The following is a 23678-nucleotide window of genomic DNA, read 5'->3' on the forward strand; positions in this document are numbered from 1 at the left end:
TTGAGAATGTACAAACGTTGCATCAAGCCCCTGCCTGATACAGGAGGAGCCATTCATTAAACATTATTCTAGCCTGGTTTCCAGACTGAATCCTTAATTTTCACTACAGTCTACCATATATTCACAACATTAAGTTACATGAAGTGAAACCAAGCAATCAAGTTGGGATCCAAGCTAACATTCAGCAACACAGTTTCAGTTCACTGAGGTAAGGTCACGGCAATACTAATCGCTCAAAATCTAAAGATCAGTGGAACGGTATGGAACGTCTGCCTTTTGGTACACACAAAATGGCCGCCAATCCACCCTTTATGGTTAATTAACCTGAATAAGGAATACCATTCTAGGGACTCTGACAATAGAATCGCTTTATTGACCCGCTGGGTCTGTTGTCATCAGAAGGAGGGGAAAAAGAGGAGGGCTGTGATACCTGAAATAAAACGTCAGTCAAAATGATGTAGTTAATATATAAAAAACACAATCCACTAGCTGCTGCCAGACCTTCCAAAAGAAAGACGGTCTTCTTAGAATTCCAAAACCAGAACATTTCCAATTCAGATTCCGCCTAGTTGTTTATCAGCCATGACCTGAGGAAGATAACAAGGCCATTTAAGGTCATTCAATAGAAGCATAAGGAGAACGCTGTGGCAACAACTCTGTTTATAGCGCATCACCTTTGCCCAAGGCCATATGGCTTAGCCGAAGGGTACTGCTCTCCCTCGGGAAAAGGGTTCCGTTTTTCAAGCAAGTGGTGACTGACATACTAGGTGGAGCATTTATGTTAGATGTTGCTTCTGGTCTGACATGTTTTGTTTTCTCCTGGGCCCTGGATCCAGTAAGTCATCGGTCAGGAGCCGTGCTTTTAAATTCTAATCAGAATAATAATCTGAAGGATCAGTGGGGTAAATTTGTGTTGCATTGTCTGGTAACCCGATGTGTGGAATTCATACATTCCTTCAGTTGGTACTGAAGTGAAATTCCCAGCGGTCAGCGACATGGGGTGATCCAAAACGTTAAAAACTACAGTAAACAATCACACAAACAGAACATCTACATAGAGTCCTCAGTCTTCTTTTTCAAACTAGCCATATTTCAAAGGCCAATACAAGACCATCCAAAACACACGCGCGCACGCACGCACGCACGCACGCACAATCCTTATGAGATCCTGTTTCAGTCTTCAATTTTCAGCCAGCCTTTCTGATAGTCCAGAAGCAGCTCCAGGTAGTACTGCCACTCCGGCTCAGAGTCGTACTTCACCTGGAACACAGTCTTCAGGGGGTTGGGGTGTGGCTCGTGGACCCGCACCACTTGTCCTCGGTACCACACCTCCGACCCGTTCTCCTCCTCATAGAGATGCTGGATCCGCCGGCCCACCAGGTCGGGGTAGTAAATCTTCATGGCACGCCGCGCTCGCTGGACGGCAGAGCGGAGGACCCAGCGGCGGCGCCGGTGGTCGGAGCTGTGGCAGGCAGACAGGAAGGGGCAGTACTTGATCTTCAAGATAGACCTACGCAGAGAGGAGGCCAGTCGGCTGGAGGAGGTGCTGCTGGGGGGCAGGTTTGAAGAGAAACCCCCAAGACACAGGCCACGCTGGGGGAGTTTAGAGTAAACGCCCCTGGTGAGACTTCCATCACTGGTTCTCCCCCTGGCCTCCGTCCTCTCCCCCTCTCTGGTCCTCTCCCTCCTGGCCTCCCCTTCTCCACTCCTGGCCTCCCCTTCTCCACTCTTACCATTCTTGCACTCATTCTCTGCTAGAGGCGGCTGCATGTCTGCTAGAGGCGGCTGCATGTCTGCTAGAGGCGGCTGCATGTCTGCTAGAGGCGGCTGCATGTCTGCTAGAGGCGGGGTAAGTCTGTCCTGGTGCAGTTCAGTGTCTGAAACAGAGATGGTCTGGTAGCGAGCCTCTTGTCCTTTACGAGCGTTGGGAAACAAAACTCTTCTCAACTTAAGGATCATCCCTGAATGTCTCCTGGCCCCAAGGACCTGAGACGGACCGGAGCCAAATGACTGGGCCTCGTCGGACAGACTGGATGTTCTCTCTGTCTCGCTGTCACTAGGAGACGGAGAAAGTTCGTCAGAGGTTAAAGGGCACGTCCAGGGGTTATCAGACTCCGCCTCCAGCTGTTGCAGAGCCGGGACTGATGGCCCCTCCTCTATGTGGTCGCTCCCCAAAGGCCCTCCGTCCTGCTCCTTCTGGTCGACAGGGCTCCTAACCAATCTCCAGTTGACAGCCTTGTCTGTGACAGCACTTCCCACCACTCCCAGTCCCTCGCCTCCCTCTGAGACGGTGCCCCTCCTTCTCCCAAGAAATAGACGTTTGGCACTGCTCTTCTTTCTTCCTCTCCTCACTCTCCTGTTTTGTTTAAAGTGCGATGATGAAGATCCTCTTTGCTGGTCCGTTCTGCTTCCCACCTCCCTGTCCCCTCTACTCCTCCCCACCTCCCTCTCCCTGTCCCCTCTACTCCTCCCCACCTCCCTGCCCCCTCTACTCCTCCCCACCTCCCTGCCCCCTCTACTCCTCCCCAACTCCCTGTCCCCTCTACTCCTCCCCAACTCCCTGTCCCCTCTACTCCTCCCCACCTCCCTGTCCCCTCTACTCCTCCCCACCTCCCTGTCCCCTCTACTCCTCCCCACCTCCCTCTCCTGATACCCTCTACTCCTCCCCACCTTCTTAGTCTGTCTCTGATTGGCCGGTGTGTCTGTGGCTCTGCCACTCAGCGGAGATAAATGGACACATTCTTCCAGACGTTGTGGCCAGCAGTCTGGTGGGTTGGTCTGTGTTCCAATGTCACAGTGGTTTGTGGGCTGTAAACGAGGCCCGCCGTCTGAGATCTTCCAATGGTCCTCCAAACTCTCCACCTGTTCAGGCACCCTGGCAGCATCCTCCTCTTCTACACCTAAAACACAGGAAGCGTGGCAGTTAGCGTGCCTATACATCTGCACACAGTGTCAATTTCAAATCAGCTTGGAAATATAAATGCGCGTTCATTGGAGTAATGGAAAGGTCGTCATGGTAGAAACTTCTAGCATTTCCCTAGAGAAAGCAGAACAAAGCAGAATCTGAAACAAGCCCCTGTCCAGACTAACAAGGACTAACCCCCACTTAGAAACTCCTCCCACAGACATCTTCCGTTAAAAAGCTGGCGCACAATCTGCCATTAATATGGCTTTATATGGCCCTAGTTAAAGGTAGTGGACTATATAGGGAATAGGATTTCTATGGATTGTACTATATAGGGAATATGACTCTAGTCTAAAGTAGTGTACTATATAGGGAATATGACTCTAGTCTAAAGTAGTGTACCATATAGGGAATACATTTGAAAATGTATATATTTTTAGGAGGAATGTTTTATTTGGCAAGGCAAAGCTCAATCCAGCCTGGCTAAAGTATTTGAAATGAGTGAATAGTAAATCACTGTACAACCCTGTCTCCAAAAAGTTGGGACGCTGTGTAAAATGCAAATAAAAACAGAATGCTATGATGTGCAAATCATTTAACCCTAAATATAATAGAAAATAGTACAAAGACCATATCAAATGTTGAAACTGAGAAATTTTGTTTTTGGAAAATACCGTTTTGAATTTGATGCCAGCAAGAACGCTGGGACAGCGGCGTGTTCACCACCGTGTTGCATCACCTCTTCTTTTAACAACACTCTGTAAGCATTTGGGAGACCAACTGCTGTATTTTTGAAATATATATCAAGAAAAAATGTATTCCCATTGTTGCTTGATAGGATTTTAGCTGCTCAACAGTTCGGGTCTCCTTGGTTTCAGAGGGTGACAGGTCTGGACTGCAGGCAGGCCAGTTTAGCACTCAGACTCTTTTACTATGGAGCCATGCTGTTGTAATACCTGCAGAATGTGGTTTGGCATTGTCTTGCTGAAATAAAGCAAGGCCTTGTCTGAAAAAGATGCCTGTATGGCAGTATATGTTGCTCCAAAAACTGTATATATTGTTCAGCATTAATGGTGCCTTCACAGATAGCTTGAGTACTCAAGATTCTCCGAATCTTTTACTGATATTGTTCCGTCGTCGATGAGATCCCCAAACTGTTTTATGCTGTGATACATTATTCTTCAATTGTTGCACTATTTGTCCATGCAGTCTTTCACAGAGTGGTGAACCCCTCCCCAACCTCACGTCTGACAGACTCATCCTCTCTAGAATGACCGTATTATACCCCATCATGTTACGGACCTGTTGCCAATGGACCAGAATCGTTTTTCAGACTTACAACGTTTCTAATATTTTTGTGCCTCGGTCAGCTTTTCTGAAACGTGTTGCTGGCAACAAATTCAAAGTGAGCATGAACTTTCCAAGAAACAACAAAATTTCTCAGTTTCACCATTTGATATGTAGTCTCTGTACTATTTTCTATTGAACATAGGGTTTAGATGATTTGCACATCATTGCATTCTGTTTTCCCTTTACATTTTACACAGCATCCCAATGTTTTTAGGAAATGGAGTTACATTTTAAATGAGTGATTAGTATTTGTAGTATTCCAGGTCTGATGAGAACTACAGCCGGGAGGCGGATCAGCGAGAGGACAAGCATGAGCTCAGTCAGCATCAGCAGAGAATAGGAAGCAAACAGCCTATCAGATGCCTTGGAAACAGAACATAAGAGGTCAAGAGATCAAATCAGTGACTGTAGCAGGTTCAACCAGGGTGTCTCCTGTAGCAGGCCACAGTTTTGTGGTAGGGTTCAAACCAAGCTGCATTTTTGTGCATTTTGCCACTGGTGGTAAAGTTGGTATGATGTCGCATAGCCTGTGTGTGTGTGTGTGTGTGTGTGTGTGTGTGTAATTAAAAGTCACCAACTAACTAGCAGAAATCTCTGAAGTCAAACCAAATGAACCACTTGGCAATCAGTCAACACAGACAATTATTTGGGTTTGGGGGGAATATGGGAAACCCAAGAGAAAAACCTCACTCTATAATTATTTTGCAAATTTCAGTTCTGGATTAAACTGACTTAAATACTTTTTCTTGTCTTTAGTATATGTAACAGTTTTTAGCATAAATAATTTTATTATTAATGTCTTTGATCATTAAAGTTATATAATAACATCTTGTTCTTGACTGTAGAATAAATGAATGAGTACAAAATAATAAGTGCTAATTTGAACTAGTCAGTGTCCACAAGGGGTGACAAGAGAGAGAACAGCAGATACCTGGGCTGGCTTTACTGGAGCATCAGATGAGGGCCACTCTGGAAAAAATAAACGGAATGGATTTGAAATGAAAAATAATGGTGACAGTTAGAAAGCATGGACAACATGCTTAGTCAAAAACGTATCGTAGTTATATACAGTCCACTCAGGAAGCAATGGCACCCTTCATGAAATCCACCAAAATTTAATGTAAGAAATAAACTCAAACAATGGCTTCAAACATCAGGTCTAGACATACTTTCATTACAACACAATCATTTATCAAACAAACAAAAAAACATGTTAATGAATAGTGTGATTTTCTTTCTGCAAAATATAGGTTTTAAAAGTATTTGCACACCCAGAGAATCTATTTAAAATAAAACCAAACAAAGCGTCTTTTCTATGCTTATCAGTTGGTCTCAGTATCCAGGAACTGTCTCCAGGAACTGTAATAAATATGATGCTTTTATAAATAAGATGCGCGCATGTAAAATCCCTTTCACCAAAGAGCTGTCTGCTGAAAGGAGACTGGTGGTTGTTGAACTACACAGATCAGGTAATGGATATAAAATTAAAATACATAAACAGTTGAAAATACCACTTATAGTCAGGACAATAATCAATTGAAGTCTGAAACAGTGGCACATTAACCAAGAGAAGGACTCATGCCCCCCCCCCGCACGATGAGGAGGATGGTGATGGGGTCAAACAAGAATCTGTTTCAGAAATGCAGTCTAGCGGAATCTGGTGGTTATCAAGTCTCAAAATCAACTGTTAGATGCCACATCCATGTCAACAAGCTATTTGGAAGAGTTGCACAAAATAAGCCCTTACTAAGATCAGGCCACAAACTGTTATTTAAACTACAACTGGAATCCTGTGCTGTGGTCAGATGAGGCACATACACACCATCAGCATGTGTGGAAACAAAAGGGGATGGAATAAAAGACAAGCACCTGATACCGACATTTTAGCTCAAAACCTGATTGGCTCTGCCAGGAGAATGAGACTTGACCTTGGATGGACCTTTTAACAAGGCAATAAGAGCCTCAGTGCTGTAATCCAGCCAGGGGAGGCTTCAGGACATACTGACTGTTGGGGAGCCCATAATTATTAAACACGTTCTCTGGAAAACAATTGTACTCATTGAAATGTTTTGTGTTTGATAAATTGTGTTACAATAAACATCTACAGCTCCCCCTAAAGTTTCAGCCTAAAATATGAATAATGTTTTGCGTTTTTATTTTATTTTCTCGAGTTGAGTCAATGTGTGGAATCAGACTACTGCAATAAATAACATCAAAACCTCCTAAATTACATCAAAATCCCCAAATGACATGAAATAACATGAAACAAAACTTATAGGGAACATTTTTTTATTAAATCTCAAAACCATAAAAGTACTTCTAAAACCTGAAATGATACCCACCCAAATAGGGAAAAAATCTATTTTCCGATTAAATCTTTACTAAGACTAAGGGGTTAACAACAACTTCTTCCACTGACATCACTGGTTGCAGTCAGCTGAGTGTATAGGAAAGACAGAAGAAAAGGGGATTTCCAGATAAAGTATGTTACCATGGTGACCTGCTAGCAGAAAAACACTAGCATTATGGGATGGTGAATGACACTACTTTACTTCACACTACTGTCAAATGTAATGTACTTCATTTGGAATGGGGTGCATAAATAATGAAATACATAAGAAAATATTTTTAAAGAGAATTTCTTGTGTGCAGCACTGCAAAGACCTCCAAAAGTCCCATGAAGTATGACATCACTACAATTTCACAACCTTCTACATTTAATAATTAAATTAAAAGTCATTATTAGCTTAAACACATCCCATGATTTAGCCAGACCCAGTAGGATCACTCACTCAATGTTATTCACATTTGAAATTCTATTTTAACAAACCCAATTCAAAATATTAGCATGTGTATTCCTCTATCTCAAAAATAATATGCAAAAAACATTTAATTTAATGAGCCTGTATGTGACTACATTTTTCAATCTTTCACCTATAAAATGTGTTATATAATTAGCATTTTTCTGCATTTATATAATGGAAACTAAAACACCAGCATGATTGGGAAGCGGGGTAGTTTGTTTGAATGTGAAATGTTGTGGCTGCAATTCAACTATTTTCCAAGTGGTCAATAAATTGTACTATTTTCTTCTTTAACCATAAACCTAAATAATCCCTCACACTGAACCAAACCACTAACAGTAACTCTACCCTAAACTTAACACGTAAGCCGAAATAACCTCTTCTTTGTGTGATCCAGCCAAATGTCTCCACAAGAACTAAGAGTCCTTGTTTTACCATCTTTGTGGGGATATTCAGTCCCACACACTGATCCTTTTGCAACACACACACACACAGTAAAGTCCTACACACACAGTAAAGTCCTACACACACAGTAAATTCCCACACACACAGTACATTCCCACACACTCACAGTAAAGTCCTACACACACACACACACACACACACACACACACACACACACACACACTACATTCCCACACACACAGTACATTCCCACACACACAGTAAAGTCCTACACACACACCCACACAGTACATTCCCACACACTCACAGTAAAGTCCTACACACACACACACACACACACACACACACACACACACACACACACACACACACACACACACACACACACACACACACACACACACACACACATCCACACAGTACATTCCCACACACACACAGTAAAGTCCTACACACACACCCACACACCCACACAGTACATTCCCACACACACACACAGTACATTCCCATACACACACAGTACATTCCCATACACACACAGTTTGAATGCCCCATAATACTTTAGGCTGAACAACAGTTTAAGTGAAAATGTTAACTGATGATGTGTGTTCCCACAGCAAATGAGGGCTATTTTTCGTGAGGATACACATTTGATACATACAATAGAAGACTTAGATAGACTCAGATATTTTGTGTAAACTTTCAGATATCAGTAGCTTATTTTCTCTATATTTAATTGAAAATATTACAAAGACAACATATCAAAGGTTGAAACTGGGAAATTCTATTATTTTTGGCAAAATACATGCTCATTTTGAATTTGATGCCAGCAACACATTAAAAAAGTTGGGACAGGGGCATATTTACCACTGTGTTGCATCACCTCTTCTTAAAACAATACTCTGTAAGCGTTTGGGGAGTGAAGAGGCCAATTGCTGTAAATTTGAAAGTGAAATGTTTCTCATTTGATACAGGATTTCAGCTGCTCAACAGGCTAGGGTCTCCTTTGTCGTATTCTTCGTTTCATAATGCACCAAATGTTTTTAGTGGGTGACAGGTCAGGACTGCAGACAGGCCAGTTTAGCACCCAGACTCTTTTACTACAGAGTCATGCTGTTGTAAAACGTGAAGAATGTGGTTTGGCATTGTCTTGCTGAAATAAGCAAGGCCTTCCCTGAAAGATACATTGTCTGGATGGCAGTATATGTTGCTCCAAAACCTGTATATATTGTTCAACATTAACGTTGCCTTCACAGATGTGCAAGTCACCCATGCCATGTGCACTAATGTGCCCCATTAACCATCATGGATTCTGGCTTTTGAACTGTGCGCTGATAAGAAGCCAGATGGTCCCTCTTCTCTTTCGCCCAGACGATGCTAGAATCACAAATTATGAATCTCAAACTAGAGAATCATGTCTGTTTATAATGCAGTGCTGTCTGAGGGCCTGAAGATCACCTCTATCCAATACTGGTTTTCAGCCTTGTCCCACACGTACAGAGATTTCTCAGAATCTTTTAATGATATTATGTACTGTAGATTATGAAATCCCGAAACTTTGCAATTTTACATTGAGAAATGTTATTCTTAAAATTGTTGCACTATTTGCCATGCACTCATTCACAGAGTGGTGAACCCCGTCTTTACTTCTGAAAGACTCCTCCCCTCTGGGATGCTCTTATTATACCCAATTGTGTTACTGACCTGTTGCCATTTAGTTTTTTAGCGTTACACAACGTTTCCAGTCTTTTGTTGCTGCTGTCCCAACTTTTTTTAAACGTTTTGATGGCATCAAACTCAAACTGAGCATATATTTTTCAAGAAACAATAACATTTCTCAGTTTCAACATTTGACATGTTGTCTTTGTACTATTTTCTATTGAATATAGGGTTTCAATGATATGCACATCATTGCAATCTTATTTTATTTAAATATTACAAGTTTTTTGGAAACAGGGTTGTATTATTACTTCCACATCAATGTTCTAACTGAACCAGGTTCCCAGACGGCCAGGCTAATGACTAACTGAACCATGTTCCCAGACAGCCAGGCTAACAGCGAACCAAGCAAGGTTTCCCCAACATCCAGGCTAACAGCGAACCAAGCAAGGTTTCCCCAACAGCCAGGCTAACAGCTAACTCAACCAGGAAAGGCTAAGCATATTTGAGATTCAAAAGGTTTTCATTAACTATAATCCACATAACAAATCACACTTCCTGTTTCTTCAAGATTATGACCCTGCTGTGTTAAAGTGGTTTAAATTCAGATACATCACCTGTATATCTCTCTCCCTCCCCTTCCTTATTGTTCCACACCCGTGCAGTTTCAGTCCCAATGGACAACAAAGGCCATGTACATTTAATAGGATCTGGGTGACATCTCGGCTCAGGCCGTGAAACATGCTAACTCACCCAGGTTCCCCCAGGGGTCAGGCTAACCGCTCACTCACCCAGGTTCCCCAGGGGCCAGGCTAACAGCTAACTCACCCAGGTTCCCCAGGGGCCAGGCTAACAGCTAACTCACCCAGGTTCCCCAGGGGCCAGGCTAACAGCTAACTCACCCAGGTTCCCCAGGGGCCAGGCTAACAGCTAACTCACCCAGGTTCCCCAGGGGCCAGGCTAACAGCTAACTCACCCAGGTTCCCCAGGGGCCAGGCTAACAGCTAACTCACCCAGGTTCCCCAGGGGCCAGGCTAACAGCTAACTCACCCAGGTTCCCCAGGGGCTAGGCTAACAGCTAATTCACCCAGGTTCCCCAGGGGCCAGGCTAACAGCTAATTCACCCAGGTTCCCCAGCGGCTAGGCTAACAGCTAACTCACCTAGGCTCTTGCAGACACAGGCATGGTAGTAGAGGTTGAGCACATCTGGGTAGATGTTAAGTAGGTGTTTTAGCGACAGCAGCCTGCGGAGCTTGGACGAGTAGGGTCGTTTCTGTAGTGACACCAGATGTCTCTCCTCTGTCAGCGTGGTGGGCCTCAACTCCACCTTGTGCTCCTATCATTAAAATGCAACATATTAGGTATTGGTAGCCTCGAAACTGGTGTTGTGTTAACATTCCCTTCCCTGTACTGGGTAAATGAGTCTTATGCCAACAAGTACAAGGAATAGAATGTAGTTAAAAATAATCTGGCACCCAGGCTACCTTGTTGTCAGTTATTCACAGTAATATATTGTACATCAAAGGCAACATGAGACAGAAACATGTGTAACCTACAACCTCGACGTGACACGGACTAGGACCTCGACGTGACACGGACTAGGACCTCGACGTGACACGGACTAGGACCTCGACATGACATTGATGACGTCCCATGACTGAATGGGTGACGTCAATGGGACTGAATGCACAAAACATGAAATGTAAATGCTGATGTGTGAATACATATGGCTGGATATGTATGTATTACTGTGAGAGAAGGACACCTAGAGAACAGGGCACCAGCCTGGTATCAGGGAGGCTCTGGTCTGTACTAGTTGTTTTTGTTGCTGTACTAATCATTAGAATTGTGATGACGTGTAGAATGGTTAGAAACAGTTGAAACACTTGGCTGTGACTGTTTTAAATGGTCCGTCTCTGCTAGTGTGGTGACAGACTGGTGGGGTATTTCAGTCTACTTGGTTCTTTAGCTTTTCACTCAGTTGTTGTTGTGCTTTTCTTGTAACACTTAAATTTTTTTTTGCCACTTATCAACATGAACTACGCTTTTCATGCATATAGTGGGGCAAAAAAGTATTTAGCCAGCCAACAATTGTGCAAGTTCTCCCACTTAAAAAAGATGAGAGAGGCCTGTAATTTATCATAGGTACACATCAACTATGAGAGACAAAATGAGGAAAAATAATCCAAAAATCACATTGTAGGATTTTTAATGAATTCATTGGTAAATTCCTCAGTAAAATAAGTATTTGGTCACCTACAAACAAGCAAGATTTCTGGCTCTCACAGACCTGTAACTTCTTATTTAAGAGGCTCCTCTGTCCTCCACTCGTTACCTGTATTAATGGCACCTGTTTTATACTTATCAGTATAAAAGACGCCTGTCCACAACCTCAAACACTCACACTCCAAACTCCACTATGGCCAAGACCAAAGAGCTGTCAAAGGACACCAGAAACAAAATTGTAGACCTGCACCAGGCTGGGAAGACTGAATCTGCAATAGGTAAGCAGCTTGGTGTGAAGAAATCAACTGTGGGAGCAATTATAAGAAAATGGAAGACATACAAACCACTGATAATCTCCCTCGATCCGGGGCTCCCACCCTGTGGGGTCAAAATCACAAGAAAGGTGAGCAAAAATCCCAGAACCACACAGGGGGACCTAGTGAATGACCTGCAGAGAGCTGGGACCAAAGTAACAAAGGCTACCATCAGTAACACACTACGCCGCCAGGGACTCAAATCCTGCAGTGCCAGACGTGTCCCCCTGCTTAAGCCAGTACATGTCCAGGCCCGTCTGAGGTTTGCAAGAGAGCATTTGGATGGTCCAGAAGAGGATTGGGAGAATGTCATATGGTCAGATGAAACCAAAATAGTACTTTTTAGTAAAAACTCAACTCGTTGTGTTTGGAGGAGAAAGAATGCTGAGTTGCATCCAAAGAACACCATAAAAGCATGGGGGTGGAAATATCATGCTTTGGGGCTGTTTTTCTGCAAAGGGACCAGGACGACTGATCCGTGTAAAGGAAAGAATGAATGGGGCCATGTATCGTGAGATTTTGAGTGAAAACCTCCTTCCATCAGCAAAAGCATTGAAGATGAAACATGGCTGGGTCTTTCAGCATGATATTGAACCCAAACACATCGCCCGGGCAACGAAGGAGTGGCTTCGTAAGAAGCATTTCAAGGTCCTGGAGTGGCCTAGCCAGTCACCAGATCTCAACCCCATAGAAAATCTTTGGAGGGAGTTGAAAGTCTGTGTTGCCCAGCGACAGCTCCAAAACATCACTGCTCTAGAGGAGATCTGCATGGAGGAATGGGCCAAAATAACAGTGTGTGAAAACCTTGTGAAGACTTACAGAAAACGTTTGACCTCTGTCATTGCCAACAAAGGGTATATAACAAAGTATTGAGATTAACTTTTGTTATTGACCAAATATGGATATAAGCAGGGTTGGACGACTCCGGTCCTGGCAGACATCCTCTCCTTCAAATCAGGGACTGATTCAGATGAGGGGTGTCGTGATACACCGGTATTGAGGATAACCGTGATATTTAAAAAAATAATAATATTGATGTCATGTTAATAATACAGATATGAAGATATCGTATTCACTAGAGGAAAATTAATTTGTAATTTTCCAAAAATCCTCTGGGTGTTAGGCCTTGTGGATCTTTTATCAGTTCATCTGGTTGTACTTTTTATATACTTTTATTTGTCCAGTTATAGTAACAGACTCTCTCCACCACTCTCTTCACTCGTATTTGAAGTGTAAATCATTTTCCAAAAAAAGAGAGAAAACACACAATAAACAAAAGGTGAAGATGAATTTGTCTGATAATAGCATTATTTAAAAAAATCTAAATGTCTATATATACACTGCAATAATATCGTTATCATGAATTATTTTGGCCACAATAATCGTGTAGTAAAAATCTGATTTTGTGACAGCCCTAATTCAGACACCAGGTAAGTGTAGTTAAATTCAAGTAGAAGTAACAATCTGAAATATATTGGGACTTCATGACCAGAGTTTGTAGCCCAGGTCTAATGTTTGTGGGAGAATTTTACTCTGACCTTATACCGACCCCATATAATAATCTGTTTACTTCTTCAGGTTGTCCTTTCTGCAACCCATTTGGAGTCTCTTAAGAGAACAGGAACTGCCTTCGTCTGCAGCAGGGGCCAAAGGTGCAGGTTCACTTGTGGAGTAACTATCCGGAAATAGTTAATCACTCCCTTTTGGTCTTGATTCTTTTACTTGTATTTCTCAATCTCTAGGGAGAAACCTTTGTAGAAGACAGCACAGGGGCCTCTTTATGGCTTTGTAACTCATATCTATCCCTGGGTGTTTGACCTACAGTGGGGAGTATTTGATACACTGCCGATTGTAGAGGTCTGTAATTTTTATCATAGGTTCACTTCAACTGTGAAAGACACATCGTATGATCACATTGTATGATTTTTAAATAATTAATTTGCATTTTACTGCATTTCAAATATTTGATCACCTACCAACCAGTAAGAATTCCGGTTCTCACAGACCTGTTAGTTTTTCTTTAAGAATCCCTCCTGTTCTCCACTCATTACCTGTATTAATTGCACCTGTTTGAACTTGTTACCTGTATAAAAGACACCTGTCCACACACTCAGTCAAACAGACTCCCATCTCTCCACAATGGCCAAGACCAGAGAGCTGTGTAAGGACATCAGGGATAAAATTGTAGACCTGCACAAGGCTGGGATGGGCTACAGGACAATAGGCAAGCAGCTTGGTGAGAAGGCAACAACTGTTGGCGCAATTATTAGAAAATGGAAGAAGTTCAAGATGACGGTCAATCTCCCTCGGTCTGCGGCTCCATGCAAGATCTCACCTCGTGGGACATCAATGATCATGAGGAAGGTGAGGGATCAGCCCAGAACTACACGGCAAGACCTGGTCAATAACCTGAAGAAAGCTGGGACCACAGTCTCAAAGAAAACCATTAGTAACACTCTACGCCGTCATGGATTAAAATCCTGTAGCGCACGCAAGGTCCCCCTGCTCAAGCCAGTGCATGTCCAGGCCCGTCTGAGGTTTGCCAATGACCATCTGGATGATCCAGATGGGAGAAGGTCATGTTCTCTGATGAGACCAAAATTGAGCTTTTTGGTCTAAACTCCACTCGTCGTGTTTGGAGGAAAAAGAAGGATGAGTACAACCCCAAGAACACCATCCCAACCATGAAGCATGGAGGAGGAAACATCATTATTTGGGGATGCTTTTCTGCAAAGGGACGACTGCAGCGTATTGAGGGGAGGATGGATGGGGCCATGTATCGCGAGATCTTGGCCAACAACCTCCTTCCCTCAGTAAGAGCATTGAAGATGGGTCATGGCTGGGTCTTCCAGGATGACAACGACCCGAAACACACAGCCAGGGCAAGTAAGGAGAGGCTCCGTAAGAAGCATCTCAAGGTCCTGGAGTGGCCTAGCCAGTCTCCAGACCTGAATCCAATAGAAAATCTTCGGAGGGAGTTAAAAGTCTGTATTGCCCAGTGACAGCCCTGAAACCTGAAGGATCTGGAGAAGGTCTGTATGGAGGAGTGGGCCAAAATCCCTGCTGCAGTGTGTGCAAACCTGGTCAAGAACTACAGGAAACGTATGCTCTCTGTAATTGCAAACAAAGGTTTCTGTAACAAATATTAAGTTCTGCTTTTCTGATGTATCAAATACTTATGTCATGCAATAAAATGAAAATTAATTACTTAAATCATACAATGTGATTTTCTGGATTTTTGTTTTAGATTCCATCACTCCCAGTTGAAGAGAACCTATGATAAAAATTCCAGACTTCTACATGCTTTGTAAGTGGGAAAACCTGCAAAATCAGCAGTGTATCAAATACTTGATGTGCTTTCATCCTCAAAAGTTCAATAGAAGATTGTTCAGATCCTCTTCAGAGAAAATTAGTGCAACTGACTTTTATATGCTGCTTGTGAAACTAACAGAGAACACAGCTACACAGCAATTCCGATTCCTGTGGTAATTTCCAGCAACATGTACCGTGTGTGTATGACTGCTATAGTGTCTCAAAACTACATTTGAGTTATCTGCAAGGACTGCTTTGTATCACTGCTTCAGTGGAGTTCAGTGGACAGTTAAGTAACATCTGATATACTTTCAAAACATGAAAAGAAGTCCAATATAAGCTACAAACACCTAAATACTTAACTAACATCTAATATTATGTAAAAACTTAAACTTATTAAACAAAGAGCTTGGGCAGCTTCAGTCTTGTTTATGGGAGTACAAAAAAAAACGCATGGAACAAAAAGCCAAAAACACAAAACGGCGTAATGTTTGTGTAATGCTATTCCCTCAGGGTAAAGTGAATGGGAATATGTCAGTGCAGAGCGAACAAGGCCGCTGTCAAACACTAAAAGATTACAGGGGACCAAAGGTGAAACTGTTGCAAATGTCAACAATGTAATGTCTATCAAATCATTATTATATTATAGATTAGCCAACAAAATATAGGCAATGGGTATGTTATTTATATAGTTGCTGTTTTTTTTGTGCAGCAGAGAGCTGTGAAGCAGAGAAATTATCTGGGTAATGATGTTTTATTTTCTAAAAGACAGTTCCAACTCCACGGCCTATAATCAATATTGCACACAGGGTCGGGACAGTCGGTTTCGATGACGGCTACTGGACAACCAAGTTACTCCGGTTAGTGTGTAATATTTTGTCTGTAATATTTTCTGGTGCGTTTGCATTAGCAAGAATGTATTAGCTGGCTAATGTAAATAAACCCAAGCTCTACCAAGGGCTAAGCTAATTCTTAACTCACCCAAGGGCCAAAAATATTTTACACACTGAACGGCCCTCGGGTCTTCAATCTGCTGATCGTTCATCACACTTAGAGCACATCAACCGTACATAACATGGACACATTCAGTGGATTATCTGGCATGTCGGCGGTTCGTGTGGCATGTCGGCGGTTCGTGTGGCATGTCGGCGGTTCGTGTGGCATGTCGGCGGTTCGTGTGGCATGTCGGCGGTTCGTGTGGCATGTCGGCGGTTCGTGTGGCATGTCGGCGGTTCGTGTGGCATGTCGGCGGTTCGTGTGGCATGTCGGCGGTTCGTGTGGCATGTTGGCTGTTTGTGTGGCATGTGATCTATGATCAGGGCAACTGTGCAGAAGACAAGGTTGCTTTGACATTGACCAACGAGAGGACTAGTATTGTTGCATGGTGGTAACCTTGTCAGGGCCATACCTGAAGGACCTGGTCGATGTAATACCCCTGGACCTGAGGAAACAACAGCTCCTTCACCACCAGCATGGGAACAAACACCGTCCCGGCCCTCATCACATGTGGGAATGGACATTGCTGCTGGGCAATATATTCCCTCAGTCTCTGGAGCACTTTCTGGAGAGCAGCATCTGGGTCTGGTTCCTCCTGGTTCTCCCCATGGCCGTCCTGGGTCTTGGGTCTCCTCAGCCATACTGCCCTGGCATCAGCACCCAGCAGAGAGGTCACTTTCTGGACCTTGGCCGGAGGGGAGATGGCGGTGGGGTCCAGCTGGGACAGCCAGACCCGGAGCTCCGTTGGTGGGGTGCGAGAGACACAGCAGGAGACAAGCTTACACAAGGAGAGGTGAAGCTCTAGGAAGTGCTGTCTGGCTGGTCGGAAGCTGGGGACACCGTCCGAGAGGGCAGGGGGGCTGGGGCTGGATTTGGCCACAGAGACAGGGTCAGTCGGTGACTGGGGGACGATTTCTCGACCATGCTGAGCGAGAGGAGTAGTGTGTGTTGGAAGCATGCTGTCAGGCAGAACTATCGTATAGGTGGATAATTTAAGACTCTGAGGGGGGATGTTTTGGAGGTTCAGTTTGGTTGCCCTGGCAGTGGCCTGCTCAGGAGGTTGAGGTGGTGTGGACGGTCTGGGATGTGGCGTGACGGCCTTGGATTGTTGGTGGTGGTTTGGCAGATTTTGATGATCAGTCATGTTGTCAGAAACAGATCCATTTGAAGCCTTGCATCGGAACACTTCTGTAGCTGATCTGGAAAGCGCTTTTCCATCTGACGTTAATGACGATTCACTGTCCAGGTCATCCGATTCACATTTTTTAATCACAACCACGTTGAGATCACCGACAGACGCACACGTGTCTGCTGCTGCCAGCACCTCCTCCTTGACCGCTTTGGTCTCCACTTTCAGGGCCTCCTCAGGGCTGACCTGTGGTTCAATCTTCAGCCTCCTGGAGCCCTCCTGGAGAATCCTCTCCGGAGTCACTGAGAATAGAGGCCCCAGAATCCTTTGCTCTGAAAGGACTACAGGTCTCAGAATAATTTGCTCCGCTACATGTCTTGGATGTTTTGAAGAGGCTGATGGGGCTACATGGTAATCAATCCTGTGACTTACTGATATAGGCTTCTCTTCCTCTACTTTCAGGGCTGTCTCCTGTAGGTGAGTTTCTGGCTGTCTGAGGGGTTCAGGTTTGACCAGACATTCTCCAGTGGGCTGTTTTACCTGGCTGGTTCTGTGAAGCACTGTGGTGGATGGGGGCAACATACCAGCTGCCTGTAGATAAACCTTATATGGAGCCAGGCTGAAGACATTGTTGATGACCGGCATGGGAGGAGAACAAGGAGACTGGCTGTCTGATCTCCCACGTTCTCCGTTCGTCTCCGTACGCCCACATTGTCCGTTCGTCTCCGTACGCCCTCGTTCTCCGTTCGTCTCCGTACGCCCTCGTTCTCCGTTCGTCTCCGTACGCCCTCGTTCTCCGTTCGTCTCCGTACGCCCTCGTTCTCCGATCGTCTCCGTACGCCCTCGTTCTCCGTTCGTCTCCGTACGCCCTCGTTCTCTGTTCGTCTCTGTACGCCCTCGTTCTCCGTTCGTCTCTGTACGCCCTCGTTCTCCGTTCGTCTCCGTACGCCCACGTTCTTCGTTCGTCTCCGTACGCCCACGTTCTCCGTTCGTCTCCGTACACCCTCGTTCTCCGTTCATCTCCGTACACCCTCGTTCTCCGTTTGTATCCATCTTCGGTCGTTTCTGACACAATTCAACGTCTATGACATCATCTCCGTTGTCTTGGTTACGTTTTGGGGAGGGTAAGTCAAGAGTGACGGGTGTGTCCGACCGCGAGAGACATCTCTTCAGGGCTCGGCTGGCCGAGGCTTCTCCATTTCCATTAGCCTGAAAGGCCGATAAGCCATTCTGTCCCTGGCACAGAGAAGAACTACCGGCTGCCCGTGTGGTGTTGTGGTGGTGAGGACGGGTGCAACAGTCTGCAGCAGCGGGGCACTTGGTGCTGTAATGGTTGCCATAATTGTCCCGCGATTTTGTGGTAGAGGCGGTGAGTGAGGCCCCGGGGGCTCGAGGGAGGGGTGAGTCAGAATAGCCCCAGGACAGGTGTGGTGTCCTGGGGGAGGGGGTCTGCGTAGAGGTAACTGGAGTTCGGTACTGAGGTAGGGAGTAGTCCAGGGGTCTGTCAGTGTCCAGGGGCCTGTCACTATGCTGAATACAGGATGGAGGGGGTTCGTCTTGGTTATGACCGCTACTACTGGAGGGAGAAGGGGAACAAGATCTCCTTTGGGCTGGAGCAGGGGATCCCACCTGGCCAGCTGTACTCAGGTGCATCCTGTACAGCTGGAGATAGGAGAGGAATGGGTGGTGGCTGGGGACTTGGGGCTGAGAGACAAGATAGTGTCCTGCCTGGGTGGGAGGGGCTAGGTGTTGTCCTACTTGGGTGGGAGGGGCTAAATGGTGTCCTGCCTGAGTGGGAGGGTTTAGGTGGTATCCTGCCTGGCTGGGAAGGGCTAGAGGGTGTCCTGCCTTGGTGGGAGGGGCTAAGTGGTATCCTGCATGGGAGGGAGGGGCTAGGTGGTATCCTGTCTTGGTGGGAGGGGCTAGGTGGTATCCTGTCTTGGTGGGAGGGGTAAGGTGGTATCCTGTCTTGGTGGGAGGGGTTAGGTGGTGTCCTGTCTGTGTGGAGCTGGGAAGTCTTGTGTGTTTAGAAGCTGGGGGGTCATCAGTGTTTCTGTGATTGTCGGGTCCCTCAACTGAAGTGCTCAGGTTGAACTCTTTACAGCCTGGTGCTCCAGTCTCTCTCTCATCATCCACATCGGCCTGGGGTGTGTAAAATGGAGGCCTCTGTGTGACTGAGAGTGGGTTGGATTTAGACGTGGGAGGAGAGACATTTGGATAAGCCCGTGGCGACACTCTGACACTGTGGTGTACTGAGGTGGGAGAATGGGAGAGGTGAGAGGAAACCAGGCCGTGATAAGTCGGTTTGGAGAGGAAGTGGGAGGGATGAAGGCTATGATAGGCTGAGAGTTTAGAAGGGATCTGTAAACGTTGACATTGGTCAGATGTTGAGGGGGAGGAGCCTAAAACTGAGTGGCCTAGTTGTGAGGGGGGGGCAGGGGGACATGTATAACCAGGGTAGGTTGGGTCCATGAAGGTAGGAAACCTACTCTGAACCGGTTGTGCTGCTCTGTTGGGGCTCGGGCTGTGGTAGCCCTCTACTAGCAGGCCATTCAGAGCTAGTCTCTCCTCTAGCCTGTCAGCACTGTGACCAAGACTTTCTCTCTCAGCTAGTCTCTCCTCTAGCCTGTCAGCACTGTTAGGCCCCTTGGCCTGCAGAAAGGACCTGGGGGGGTAGTGGGGGCTGTATTTTGGTCCAGGACTATACGTCCACTCCTCTTCATACACACTAGGATGGTACGGGTGTTCTGCCGTACAGCCCAGTTCTGCGCAGCAGGGGGGGGCCCGGTGCCCATACAGACCCAGATCAACCGGGGCCTCACACTGAGGGGACCGGCTGACCCCCCCAACAGGAGCCTGCTTCCAGACAGCCACGGGGGCAGCAATGGTCCCTGGGCCGGTAGTGGGAGAGCTCTTGCTCCGAGTGTAGAGAGTAAAGCCCTGCTTCATTGGTGCGTCCTGTCCATCACTGTTTCCCTCAGGGGAAATGGTCATGTTCTCTGGCCTCCTGTAAACCCCAGGGGTTTGTAACGACCCTTCTCGCTCTGCAATCTGAGTTCGAACCACCACATTTCTCCCGTTCAGCAGCGACCCATTAGAAGGGCGCCAGGAAGGTTGAAGGTCAGGGTCAAGAAGGTTTTGACCCCTAATGTCATAGGTGAAGTATCCCCCATTGAATGGTAAGGCCTGTGGGTTGAGAGGGGCAGCCTGAGAGGGGTATTTGGGAAATCTCCACCCCTTGGAGGCCATGGTCCCTTCCAGCTGAGGCATCGTGCTGCTGCCGGGCGGGTCGACGGGGAAGCTCGGCTGAACACGTGTACAGCCGTTTATCATCATGGGTCGTTCTCCAATAACAAACAGCCTGATCTGAAACAAAAGGTCAGGAATGAAAGGTTTCAGAGAGACGAGGTGCAACCAAGAAAATGATATGGATGAAATGGAAAAGGTTTAACGCTCTTATAAACTAACAAACGTGATAACAACAATAATAACAAATGCTTTTTATTTTAATGCTTAAAAAAAAATCATTTCAGCACAAAGTAACAACAGGAACAACACACACTAAGAAATGTGTGAGGCTCACACAACAGCCAGACCAGCCAGATCAGGGTTAATACCAACTCGGGTCCTGATTTAAATAACAATACTTTGCTACTGAGGACCTCACGCCGCTGGCTGCTCGTTTGTGTTTCTACTCTCTGCGGTGGTCGCAAACTGTGCATTTCGTGCTTTTACACCAGTTAGTAACTTGTTGATGTGTGATATTCAACCTCTGCAGAGGACAGAGACGTGTCGTCATGTCGAAAACCGTTGGCTACATGACATTTAGTCGAGGGAGTGTGGGCAATCACCTAACCACAAAAAAAAAAAAGACAGGGCTTCACAAAGCACATCAGAGTTGTTCCAGTCTGACAGACCACACAGAGATGTTCTAGTTTCACGAACCACCCCATCTATTGTAGCAACCATGTGGCTAGCACGCAAGCACACACACACACACACACACACACACGGCCAGGAGTGACTGCCGTCAGGAGGAGTTCCAACAGGGCCAGGAGTGACGTCAGGAGGAGTTCCAACATGACCAGGAGTGACTGCCGTCAGGAGGAGTTCTAACATGACCAGGAGTGACTGCCGTCAAGAGGAGTTCCAACATGACCAGGAGTGACTGCCGTCAGGAGGAGTTCCAACATGACCAGGTTGTACACTAAACAATTGAGACATAATCAGTGCATCTGGTTGACAGACAGACACCTCTCAGTGGAAAAAGATCTGTGGCGAAGAGTGGGTGTTTTCTCTCCTTCAGCAACAGCTTGTTTGTGGTTAGCTTCATATACCTGGAGTGTTCAGCAACAGCTTGTTTGTGGTTAGCTTCATATACCTGGAGTGTTCAGCAACAGCTTGTTTGTGGTTAGCTTCATATACCTGGAGTGTTCAGCAACAGCTTGTTTGTGGTTCGCTTCATATACCTGGAGTGTTCAGCAACAGCTTGTTTGTGGTTCGCTTCATATACCTGGAGTGTTCAGCAACAGCTTGTTTGTGGTTCGCTTCATATACCTGGAGTGTTCAGCAACAGCTTGTTTGTGGTTCGCTTCATATACCTGGAGTGTTCAGCAACAGCTTGTTTGTGGTTCGCTTCATATACCTGGAGTGTTCAGCAACAGCTTGTTTGTGGTTCGCTTCATATACCTGGAGTGTTCAGCAACAGCTTGTTTGTGGTTCGCTTCATATACCTGGAGTGTTCAGCAACAGCTTGTCAACCTGACTGTGTTTGTTTTCATAGGCCCTAAATGAGATAATTTCACCCAAAATAGCTTTAAGTGAGACTTTGTTCTCATGTTTCCTGGCAAATTTCACTATTTTGTTCATGTGCTTGGTGGCATTGGTCAGGTCCATAAAATGTAAGGAAATGGAGCAATATACTGTGAATGATATGCTGTTTGATCTGCTGGTAGGCCCTGAGTATGTATTTCTGTTTTGACTGAGTCGACTGAGTGGAACACATGGACATCGTGGACACCTTTTTTCTTCTGTCCAGTTGCTATTGCATCACCCAGTCTTACCAGATGTTTGTCTTCGAGAAGGAACGGTCAGGAGGTTTAATTAAGAAACTCTCTTGAAGCCATCACCCCACCCTGGCTTTAAGAATGACAGAAATACTCCTGTCTTGAAGTCCGGTGCATGGACATTTCGCAGCCAGCCACATGCGTGAATGGATTCCTCCTCTTTAGTGTTCTTGTTACTTTGCAGGATTACAGGTATTTTCTGAGAAACATCACTCAGCATAGTCCTGTTGTGATTTTGGCCTTATATGGTCAGGAGAGAAATAAAATAAAATAATCAGAGTAGCTGGTAGATTTTGGTTCTTCCTGCCCCATGGCTGGGGGACATAAAGGTAGTTTGAGGCCCTGGATATTTAAATACAATTTAATCATGAATTATATTCTCTCTTCGCCCATAGATTTATGTGTGTAAGTAACCATCTAAGGTCAAGTTGCAGAATACTGAAAAACCCCTTTGCGTGAGGGTGGGGAACCATGGCCAGGCTTTTTAGTTGCCCCCAGATGGGCCCTTTCATAGCTGGTAAACCTGCCCCCCTTCCTACAGATATTGACTGAAGTACATCCCCACAGTCATAATCCCCACAGTACTTTTAACTTCTTCCATAGGGGATTTTTAGATCCACTTCAAATAACATCTGCATTTTGCTCTGTTTTGATAAATGTGCAAATATCTATCGAATCGGGCAACTTTTAGCAATATTGGCCAAGTATGAGCAAAGATACTTTTTTGAGTTAATTGAAGCAAATATGTTCTTCTACAGCTCTGACGTCACGCCTGGCATGTTATTCTACAGCTCTGACGTCACGCTCGGCATGTTATTCTACAGCTCTGACGTCACGCTCGGCATGTTATTCTACAGCTCTGACGTCACGCTCGGCATGTTATTCTACAGCTCTGACGTCACGCCTGGCATGTTATTCTACAGCTCTGACATCACGCCTGGCATGTTATTCTACAGCTCTGACGTCACGCCTGGCATGTTATTCTACAGCTCTGACGTCACGCCTGGCATGTTATTCTACAGCTCTGACGTCACGCCTGGCATGTTATTCTACAGCTCTGACGGCACGCCTGGCATGTTATTCTACAGCTCTGACGTCACGCCTGGCATGTTATTCTACAGCTCTGACATCACGCCTGGCATGTTTTTCTACAGCTCTGACATCACGCCTGGCATGTTATTCTACAGCTCTGACATCACGCCTGGCATGTTATTCTACAGCTCTGACGTCACGCTCGGCATGTTATTCTACAGCTCTGACATCATGCGTGACAGAGGCGGAGCTTAAATGGGGAAGATGGTTACACAGCAAACATGGCAGCCAATCAAAGGGGCCCACAAGTTTATCTTATGGTTTAAAAAATTATTGCAAGCAGAATAAAATATTATGATTTTACTATTTAGTTGACATTGAAGTTATAAACATCTGTATTTGTTTTGTTATTCCACAATGTATTTGTATGATGACCAATATGGGCCTGTGGGGCTGTAACCAATGCTGCCATATGTGTAG

General features: G+C 45.4%; 1 protein-coding gene across 1 annotated transcript; it reads right to left on the reverse strand.

Moving 5' to 3' along the window:
• Nucleotides 1-2597: 2597 nt before the first annotated feature.
• On the reverse strand, nucleotides 2598-20094 carry c19h15orf39 (chromosome 19 C15orf39 homolog). Its single transcript, XM_034288158.1, has 5 exons — nucleotides 19590-20094; nucleotides 16384-19352; nucleotides 10285-10459; nucleotides 5187-5224; nucleotides 2598-2900 (listed from the first exon to the last, which is right to left on the reverse strand). The coding sequence occupies exons 1-5, from the start codon at nucleotides 20092-20094 to the stop codon at nucleotides 2895-2897; spliced, it is 3693 nt and encodes a 1230-aa protein (XP_034144049.1). The 3' UTR covers nucleotides 2598-2894.
• Between the last annotated feature and the right edge of the window lie 3584 nt (nucleotides 20095-23678).

Source organism: Esox lucius, chromosome 19 (genome assembly GCF_011004845.1).
Source record: "Esox lucius isolate fEsoLuc1 chromosome 19, fEsoLuc1.pri, whole genome shotgun sequence".
NCBI classification, from domain to species: Eukaryota; Metazoa; Chordata; class Actinopteri; order Esociformes; family Esocidae; genus Esox; species Esox lucius.

Coding starts and splice junctions, on each gene's coding strand:
- c19h15orf39 (XM_034288158.1), bottom strand. CDS start 20,094: ATGACCATTTCCCCTGAGGGAAACAGTGATGGACAGGACGCACCAATG. Junction 19,353..19,589: donor AGCAGCACAACCGGTTCAGA/GTAGGTTTCCTA, acceptor CTCCCACCTCAG/TACACCACAGTGTCAGAGTG. Junction 5,225..10,284: donor CTGTGTCTGCAAGAGCCTAG/GTGAGTTAGCTG, acceptor TATTTTTTCCAG/AGTGGCCCTCATCTGATGCT.